Below are 11,056 nucleotides of genomic sequence, written 5' to 3'. Positions count from 1 at the left end.
AATAATAAAGGTATACTCTTTAAAAAAAGTATGTATGTCTATGTAGGTATGTGTATGTATATATGTGTATATGTATGCATACGTGAATGGATATATATATTTACCCAAAAAAATATGGGGGATTGGAAATGATGCAGACAATTACATTGGAAGCAACATTCTTTCCGCAATATTAAGCTGATCCACCCCCCCAAAAAATAAAAATAAAATAATAATAATAATTATATTAATATACACTGAGTGTACAAAACATTAGGAACACCTGCTCTTTCCATGACATAGACTGACAAGGTGAAAGTAATGATCCCTTATTGATGTCTGCTGTTAAATCCACTTCAAACAGTGTAGATGAAAGGCAGGAGACAGGTACATACTTTACTGCGATGGGCTAAATCAGAGTCACAAACAGTGTTCCTTGGTGGTCTTAAAAATATCTACTTTGAAACAAAAGTATACACCTCACACACATGGTTAATGGGCTTAAAAACAATACACCTGTACCATGTCAGATATAGAGTTGAAATGTATTACATTTTCTGTTTGCAGCCCAATATTGCACTTTATATACATCACAGAAGACAAACATTTAACAAAATCGTTTGACATAGCAACACTTCAAATAATGTTTATTATGAAATTATGAAAAATTTGAATAACATTCCACCCATGAGTCACTAGGTCATTTGACTGCAGGAATTAAGGAGGATTTTTAAGCCTTGTGTCACGATCGTTAGAATGATTGGACCAAGGCGCAGAGTGCGTAGAGTTCAACATGTTTAAATCAAATGAAACTCACCAAAACAAATACAGAAAACAAACGAACCGTGAAGTAATTGCAGTGTAATCAGGCACTACACAAAAACAAGATCCCACAAACAACAGGTGGGAAAAAGGCTGCCTAAATATGATCCCCAATCAGAGACAACGATAGACAGCTGCCTCTGATTGGGAACCATACCAGGCCAACATAAAAAACTAAAAACTAGAATGCCCACCCTAATCACACCCTGACCTAACCAAATAGAGAAATAAAAAGTCTCTCTAAGGTCAGGGAGTGACACCTTGAGATCATTGAGGCATGGATTGTGTACAGTATGTGAGCCATTCAGAGGGTGAATGGGCAAGACAGAAAATGTAAGCGTGTTTGTATGGTAGAAGGTGCCAGGTACACCGGTTTAACTGTGTCAAGAACTGCAACGCTGATGCGTTATTCAAACTCAGGACTGAGTTTTTTTCTATTTAATTTTACCTTTTACTTAACTAGGCAAGTCAGTTAGGAACAAATTCTTATTTTCAATGACAGCCGAGGAACAGTGGGTTAACTGCCTTGTTCAGGGGCAGAATGACAGGTTTGTACCTTGTCAGCTCGGGGACTTGAACTTGCAACCTTTCGGTTTCTAGCCCAACGCTCTAGCCACTAGGCTACCCTGCCGTATCAAGAATGGTCCACCACCCAAAGGATATTCAGCCAACTTGACACAACTGTGGGAAGCATTGGAGTCAACATGGGTCAGCATCCCTGTGGAACGCTTTCGAAACATTGTAGAGTCCATGCCCTGACGAATTGAGGCTGTTCTAAGAGTAAACGGTTCATTCAAAAAATATTCAGACCCCTTGACCTTTTCCACATTGAGTTACATTACAGCCTTGTTCTAGAATGGATGAAAACATTTTTTCCCCTCATCAATCTACACATAAACAGGTTTTTAGAAATGTTGGCAAATTTATAAAAATGTATTTAAAATCAATAAATTAAACATTTACTCAGTACTTTGTTGAAGCACCTTTGGCAGAGATTACAGCCTTGAGTCTTCTTGGGTATGACGCTACAAGCTTGGCACAGGTATATTTGGGGAGTTTCTCCCATTCTTCTCTGCAGATCCTCTCAAGCTCTGCCATTTTAGATGAGGACATTTAATGACATTCAGAGACTTGTCCTGAAGCCACTCCCGTGTTTCTCTTTGCTGTGTGCTTAGGGTCGTTGTCCTGTTGAAAGGTGAACCTTCACCTTAGTCTAAGGTCCTGAACACTCTGTAACAGGTTTTCATCAAGGATCTCTCTGTACTTTGCTCCGTTCCTCATCAATCTATACACAATACCCCATAATGACAAAGTGAAAACAGGTTTTTAGAAATGTTTGCAAATATATTAAAACTAAAATACAGAAATACCTTATTTACGTAGGTATTCAGACCGTTTGCTATGAGACTCAAAATAGAACTCAGGTGTATCCTGTTTCCACTGATCATCCTTCAGACGATGTTTCTACAACTTGATTGTAGTCCACTTGTGGTAAATTCAACTGAATGGACATGATTTGGAAAGGCACACACCTGTCTATATAAGGTCCCACAGTTGACAGTGCATGTCAGAGCAAAAACCAAGCCATGAGGTCAAAGGAATTGTCCGTAGGCCTCTGAGACAGGATTGTGTCGAGGCACAGATCTGGGGAAGAGTACCAAAACATTTCTGCAGCATTGAAGGTCCCCTAGAACACAGTGGCCTCCATCATTATTAAATGTAAGAAGTTTGGAACCACCAAGACTCTTCCTAGAGCTGGTCGTCTGGCCAAACTGAGAAATCAGGGGAGAAGGGCCTTGGTCAAGGAGGTGACCAAGAACCCGATGGTCACTCAGAGTTCCTCGGTCGAGATGGAAAAACCTTCCAGAAGGACTGCAGCACTCTACCAATCAGGCATTTATGGTAGAGTGGCCAGACAGAATCCACTCCTAAGTAAAAGGCACATGACAGCCTGCTTTGAGTTTGCCAAAAGGCACCTAAAGGACTCTGACCATGAGAAACAAGATTCTCTGGTCTGATGAAACCAAGATCGAACTCTTTGGCCTGAATGCCAAGCGTCACGTCTGGAGGAAACCTTGCACCATCCCTACGGTGAAGCATGGAGGTGGCAGCACCATGCTGTGGGGATGTTTTTCAGCGGCAGGGACTGAGAGACTAGTCAGGATCGAGGGAAAGATGAACAGAGCAAAGTACAGAGAGATCCTTGATGAAAACCTGTTACAGTGTTCAGGACCTTAGACTAGGGTGAAGGTTCACCTTTCAACAGGATAACGACCCTAAGCACACAGCCAAGACAACACGGGAGTGGCTTCGGTACACGTCTCTGAATGTCCTTGAGTGGCCCAGACAGAGCCCGGACTTGAACCTGATCGAACATCTCTGGAGAGACCTGAAAATAGTGGTGCAGCGACGCTCCCCATCCAACCTGACAGAGCTTGAGAGGATCTGCAGAGAAGAATGGGAGAAACTCCCCAAATACAGGTTTTCCAAGCTTGTAGCATCATACCCAAGAAGACTCAAGGCTGAAATCGCTGCCAAGGGTGCTTCAACAAAGTACTGAGTAAAGGGTCTGAATACTTATGAAAATGTAATATTTCAACAATTTATAAAAACCTGTTTTTGCTTTGTCATTATGCGGTATTTTGTGTAGATTGACGAGGAAAAAACATTTTAGAATAAGGCTGTAACGTAACAAAATGTGGAAAAAGTGAAGGAGTCTGAATCCTTTCCAAATGCACAGTATATAGTACATATTGGTCATATGGTATATATACATATATGTATAGTACATATATGTCATATTATATATATAGATAATATAGTATATATAGTACATATTGGTCTTATAGTACATATTGGTCATTTAGTATATATAGTACACATTGGTCATATAGTATATATAGTACATATTGGTCATATAGTATATATAGTACATATTGGTCATATAGTATATATAGCACATATATAGTTTATATAGGTCATAGTATATATATATATATATATATACACACATATATATATATATATAAATGTAGGGCTCTCCAATTCTGTTCCTGGAGAACTACCTACGTTCGGTAGATTTTCACACCAACCCTAATCTAGTGCACCTGATTCTAATAATTAGCTGATTGATAAACCCTAATCAGGTTAGTTATAACTGGGGTTGGAGTGAAAACCTACAGGAACAGGTTTGGAGAGCCATGGGTCATAGGGAAGACAATTAGGAGGAAACTCTTTAGTTGGTGGTGACAATGAGAGAGTAGTTTCCCAAACCCCCACCATGAGAATGTTTTGTGGGGGTCGCAACTCACAAGTGTGAAACAGAATGGGGAAAATACATATTTTTCTAAGATATTTCAATAGGCTACATTATTTGAAAATAAAGGAGAGCCGCACACTCTAGGACAGGGGTCGGGAACCTTTTTGACTAAGAGAGCCATGAACACTTAACACTTACTATACAAAATCATGGGAAGGCCTATATGACTTTTTCCATCTTCAGAATGGTGACTCGGGATAGAATTGTCATCCATTCAGGAGAGTACGTCTTGGTGTGTGACAGGATGTGTGAGAAGCCCAGTTTCTTATACAGGGCCACTGCAGAAGTCTGGATGGAACTGGTTTCCAGGACGACCTTAGAGAACCCTCGCTCTTTACAAAAGTCGATAACTGTCTGGGTCATCCTGGAACCGAGCCCTGTCCGACGACACTTCGACGATACAATCATCCTGAATAGTTCACCGCACATCTCCCCGTCTCTTCCGCCCACCACCTTTTTGGCCACAACGGCAACCATACCTAAAATCTCAACCCAGCCGTTTTCCTCAGTCTCAGCCACCCAGAAGCAGTTGTCGGGGTGGCTCAGGTAGCACCCTGGAATGTCCTGCATGTCCGTACGCAGCCTCTCTCTGACGAAGCTGGCGTACAGTTGGCTGCAGCAGTAGTAGACCAGACTTACCCAGGCTCCAGCCGACAGCAAGGCCCAGAGAGTAGACCCACCTCCCAGCATGTAACCAGCCATAGAAAGGAATAGGGTGACACCCACATTGACAGGGTTGCTAATGGCGTTGTAGAACGAAGGGTTGATGTGCTCCAAGATGCCATCACAGAACAGGGTTAACACAGCATCCTTGTCGGAGGGCCTGTATCGCCGGACCACCACATGCACTATTGGGAGGAAATATTTCATATTATTAGACATCCCCATAAGGTGTAGTTACAAACTGTGGAATGTTCCACAGTATTATACCATACTATACTTTAGTACTATACTATATTGAATGAATTCAATGAAAATGTATGGAAATAAAAACACAGTATCAAAAGTTGTGGGTAGACTTCAATTCTCCAAACAATACAGTGTAACCTATATATCTATATATCTGGTGTGTTCAGTGTAACCTATATATCTGGTGTTCAGTGTAACCTATATATCTATATATCTGGTGTGTTCAGTGTAATCTATATATCTATCTATCTGGTATGTTCAGTGTAACCTATATTTCTATATATCTGGTGTGTTCAGTGTAATCTATATATCTATATATCTGGTGTGTTCAGTGTAATCTATATATCTATCTATCTGGTGTGTTCAGTGTAATCTATATATCTGGTGTGTTCAGTGTAATCTATATATCTATATATCTGGTGTGTTCAGTGTAATCTATATATCTATCTATCTGGTGTGTTCAGTGTAACCTATATATCTGGTGTTCAGTGTAACCTATATATCTATCTATCTGGTGTGTTCAGTGTAATCTATCTATCTGGTGTTCAGTGTAACCTATATATCTGGTGTTCAGTGTAATCTATATCTATCTATCTGGTGTGTTCAGTGTAACCTATATATCTATCTATCTGGTGTTCAGTGTAACCTATATATCTATCTATCTGGTGTTCAGTGTAACCTATATATCTATCTATCTGGTATGTTCAGTGTAACCTATATATCTATCTATCTGGTATGTTCAGTGTAACCTATATATCTATCTATCTGGTATGTTCAGTGTAACCTATATATGTATCTATCTGGTATGTTCAGTGTAACCTATATATCTATCTATCTGGTGTGTTCAGTGTAACCTATATATCTATCTATCTGGTGTGTTCAGTGTAACCTATATATCTATATATCTGGTGTTCAGTGTAATCTATATCTATCTATCTGGTGTGTTCAGTGTAACCTATATATCTATCTATCTGGTGTTCAGTGTAATCTATATATCTGGTGTTCAGTGTAACCTATATATCTATCTATCTGGTGTGTTCAGTGAAACCTATATATCTATCTATCTGGCATTCTCAGTGTAACCTATATATCTATCTGGTGTCTTCTTCTAAATGTATTTACTGTTACTAAACAACATACAATGTATAATGCTGATAGGGTAATTGACTACAAAGTCACCATCATTCAAATATATTTTGCATGTTAGGCTCGTTATTACAATTTCAGGTTCACATATGTAATACCAATGTCATATCGAGGTCAGGGCTGATCTTGCCAAGTACCTCAACTTCACAATGACTTCATCCACGGAGCTGAGTGCAGACTAGAATTTTTTTATTAACATCTGACTCCTTCGAGTTGCTATGCAGTCGATACTTCAAAATGTAAATTCTTAAACCTTTACCATGTACCTAAGTTTGTCTTCTGTTCTTGTATGCCTTTACTTGCAGAAATCCATATTTATAAATAAATAAATAAAACCTTATAATAAAACGTTAGTCAAATATAACCACCAACTGTTACTAATTGCTGTTGCTCTAAAATGGCAACTCAGGAATGCGCATGTGCCAACTGAATCTCAACAAGAAAACAGTCGGTGGTTCTATTTGATTAACGTGTTATTAAAACGTATCGGTTTCAGCAAACAAAGCACGCAACAACAGAGGACAAACATGGGTACACGGATTGTGAAGTATTGACTGCATAGTGACTCGAACGATTCGGAGGTTCATTTGAAAACTCTATAGTCTGCGCTCAACTCCGTGGATGAAATAATTATGGAGTTGAGATCCTTGGCAACGGCTGGCCAAGAACGTCTCAATTTGAGGGTACATGATCAGCATAATTAACATGTTTGATGTAGGCCTAGCTGACTAAATCTCACTGCTCAAAACTGAAACGTCACTCACAAAAAAACACACTTACTTTTTGAGATTGTCTGTGCACTTCCAGCCTTCTGTTCCAATTCCAGCCTTGTGACTACGGATTAAATATAGGCTATATTCAACAGCTGCAGAAAGGATACAACGTAACGTCAAAGGGCGCAGGCTCTGGAAAAATACATTTTTCAATAACGAAACGTTAACGTTACACAACTTCGTTTATGTCCGTGCAAAGTCCACACTGCAAATTGACCCAGACAATCTGCTTCAAATTCAAGTTAAAATAAAATACTACAAAATATTCCAGAGTAGGCTACATTAACGTTACAATAAAGATTTTGAGAATAAAAACATAACTTGCATAAAAGGTAGGCTCCACGCGAGTCCAAGAACCATTCAACGCAAACGTTCCTCTACACATGGCGTTCCCTCAAACGTAGTCATGTGATTCCATTGTGGTAAAGTCATTATTCTATAGTTGTGGTAATGAGTAGGTCGAAGGCAGACTAAACTACCGCAACAATAATAATAATAATGCAATTATTTAATATACATGCATATATTAATAATACTATATTATTATTATTACTGTTATATTGGTATGCATAGGCAGTGGTGTAAAGTACATAAGTAAAACCACTTTAAAATACTACTTAAGTCGTTTTTTGGGGTATCTGTACTTTATTATTTATATTTTTGATTACTTTTACTTCAGTACAATCCTAAATAAAATAATGTACTTTTTACTCCTTACATTTTCCCTGACACCCAAAAGTACTCGTTAGATTTTGAATGCTTAGTAGGACAGGACAATGGTCCAATTCAGCAATTATCAAGAGAACATCCCTGGTCGTCCCTTCTGCCTCTGATCTGACAGACTCACTAAACAGAGAACATCCCTGGTCATCTCTACTGCCTCTGATCTGGCAGACTCACTAAACAGAGAACATCCCTGGTCATCTCTACTGCCTCTGATCTGGCAGACTCACTAAACAGAGAACATCCCTGGTCATCCTCTGCCTCTGATCTGGCAGACTCACTAAACAGAGAACATCCCTGGTCATCCTCTGCCTCTGGTCTGGCAGACTCACTAAACAGAGAACATCCCTGGCCATCCTCTGCCTCTGATCTGGCAGACTCACTAAACAGAGAACATCCCTGGTCATCCTCTGCCTCTGATCTGGCAGACTCACTAAACAGAGAACATCCCTGGTCATCCTCTGCCTCTGATCTGGCAGACTCACTAAACAGAGAACATCCCTGGTCATCTCTACTGCCTCTGATCTGGCAGACTCACTAAACAGAGAACATCCCTGGTCATCCTCTGCCTCTGATCTGGCAGACTCACTAAACAGAGAACATCCCTGGTCATCCTCTGCCTCTGATCTGGCAGACTCACTAAACAGAGAACATCCCTGCTCATCTCTACTGCCTCTGATCTGGCAGACTCACTAAACAGAGAACATCCCTGGTCGTCTCTACTGCCTCTGATCTGGCGGACTCACTAAACAGAGAACATCCCTGCTCATCTCTACTGCCTCTGATCTGGCAGACTCACTAAACAGAGAACATCCCTGGTCGTCTCTACTGCCTCTGATCTGGCGGACTCACTAAACAGAGAACATCCCTGCTCATCTCTACTGCCTCTGATCTGGCAGACTCACTAAACAGAGAACATCCCTGCTCATCCTCTGCCTCTGATCTGGCAGACTCACTAAACAGAGAACATCCCTGGTCATCTCTACTGCCTCTGATCTGGCAGACTCACTAAACAGAGAACATCCCTGGTCATCCTCTGCCTCTGATTTGGCGGACTCACTAAACACAAATGCTTTGTTTGTAAATGAGGTCTGAGTGTTGGAGTGTGCCCCTGGCTATCGGTAAATTTAAAAAACAAGACAATTGTGGCGTCTGGTTTGCTTAATATAAGGAATGTTTTATTATTAATACTTTAACTTTTGATACTTAAGTGTATTTTAGCAATTACATTTACTTTTGATATTTAAGTATATTTAAAACCAAATACTTTTAGACTTTTACTCAAGTAGAATTTTACTGGGTGACTTCTACTTGAGTCATTTTCTATTAAGGTATTGAAACTTTTACTCAAGTATGACAAGTCAGTTTTTCCTCCACTGCTATTTTATGAAAATACACTGAACAAAAATATAAACACAACAATTTCAGAAATTTTACTGAGTTACAGATCATATAAGGAAATCAGTCAATTTGAATGAATTCATTTGCCCCTAATCTATGGATTTCACATGTGTAACAATGTGCGCTGAGAGTCGGGAAGCAAGTTCAGGGAGTGAGTGTTTTAATAAATAAACGTAACATAATACAAACCAAGAAACTCGAACAACGCACAGCCATGACACAGAAACAATAACGCCTGAGGAAGGAACCAAAGGGAGGGACATATATAGGGAAGGTATTCAAGGAGGTCATGGAGTCCAGGTGAGTGTCATAATGCGCGTAACGATGGTGACAGGTGTGCGCCATAACGAGCAGCCTGGTGACCTAGAGGACGTGTGACAACATAACTGGGATTACAGATATACATCTGTTGGTCACATGCCTTTAAAAAAGGTAGGGGCATGGATCAGAAAACCTGTCAGTATCTGGTGCGACCACCACTTGCCTCATGCAGCATGACATATCTCCTTCCTATAGAGTTGATCAGGCTGCTGATTGTGACCTGTAGATTGTCGTCCTACTCCTCTTCTATGTCTGTACGAAGTTGCTGGATATTGGCGGGAACTGGAACACGCTGTTGTACATGTTGATCCAGAGCATCCCAAACGTGATCAATGGGTGACATGTCAGCTGAGTACGCAGGCTATGGAAGAAATGGGATATTTTTAGCTTCCATGAATTGTGTGCAGATCCTTGCATCATCATGATGAAACATGAGGTGATGGCGGTGGATGAATGGCACGTTATCTCTGTGCATTCAAATTGCCATCGATAAAATGGAATTGTGTTCATTGTCCGTAGCTTATGCCTACCCATACCATAACCCCACCACCACCATGGGGCACTCTGTTCACAACGTTGTTATCAGCAAACTGCTCGCCCACACAACGCCATACACGCTGTCTGTCATCTGCACGGTACAGTGTACAGTTGAAACCGGGCTTCATCCGTGAAGACCACACTTCTCCAGCGGCCATCGAAGGTGAGCATTTTCCCACTGAAGTCGGTTATGACGCTGAACTGCAGTCAAGTCAAGACCCTGGTGAGGACGACGAGTACACAGATGAGCTTCCCTGAGACGGTTTATGACAATTTGTTCAGAAATGCTTTGGTTGTGCAAACCCACAGTTTCATCAGCTGTCCGGGTGGCTGGTCTCAGAAGATCCCACAGGTGATTAAGCTGGATGTGGATGTCCTGGGCTGGCGTGGTTACACGTGGTCTGCGTTTATGAGGCCGGTTGGACGTAATTCCAAATTCTCTAAAACAATGTTGGAGGCGGTTTATGGTAGAGAAATTAACATTACGTTCTCTGGCAACAGCTCTGGTGGACATTCCTGCAGTCAGCATGCCAATTGCACGCTCTCTCAAAGCTTGAGACATCTGTGGCATTTTGTTGTGTGACAAAACTGCACATTTTATTGTACCCAACACAAGACGCACCTGCGTAATGATCATGCTGTTTATTCAGCTTCTTGATATGCCACACCTGTCAGGTGGATGGATTATCTTGACAAGGCTAAATGCTCACTAACAGGGAAGTAAACACATTTTAGCACAGCATTTGAGAGAAATAAGCTTTTGGTTCTTATTGAACATTTCTGGGATCTTTTATTTCTGCTCATTAAATATTTGACCAACACTTTACATTTATATTTTTGTTCAGTGTAGGAACATTCTTATTTCAAACGTTGCATAGGCTATCAAGAAATTGGATACTTCATTACCACGTCTCATTTCTTAACATAAGAAATTAAGTGACTTATAGGCAATAAGGGAGATAACTATAAAAGTGGCATTGCTTACATTATGGGGCTAATGCACATGGTTGAAAGCACAAGGGGAACATTGTCATTCCTGGTAAAGGGTATGGCTATCTATACTATCTATTTACCTATATAACACCGGCTTTAGGACCCAGGTGCACAACCGTTTCCAGACACTGGT

General features: G+C 40.5%; 1 protein-coding gene across 1 annotated transcript; it reads right to left on the bottom strand.

The window, feature by feature from the left end:
* Window positions 1-609: 609 nt before the first annotated feature.
* nat8l2 (N-acetyltransferase 8-like 2) lies at window positions 610-7,351 on the bottom strand. Its single transcript, XM_055869782.1, has 2 exons — window positions 6,956-7,351; window positions 610-4,968 (listed from the first exon to the last, which is right to left on the bottom strand). Coding segments are annotated over exons 1-2 (690 nt in total). The 5' UTR covers window positions 6,957-7,351; the 3' UTR covers window positions 610-4,279.
* Between the last annotated feature and the right edge of the window lie 3,705 nt (window positions 7,352-11,056).

This window comes from Salvelinus fontinalis, chromosome 18 (assembly GCF_029448725.1).
Source record: "Salvelinus fontinalis isolate EN_2023a chromosome 18, ASM2944872v1, whole genome shotgun sequence".
In the NCBI taxonomy this organism is placed as follows: Eukaryota; Metazoa; Chordata; class Actinopteri; order Salmoniformes; family Salmonidae; genus Salvelinus; species Salvelinus fontinalis.
The sequence above is the reverse complement of the archived record's forward strand: the minus strand, read 5'-3'. Positions and strand labels throughout refer to the sequence as shown.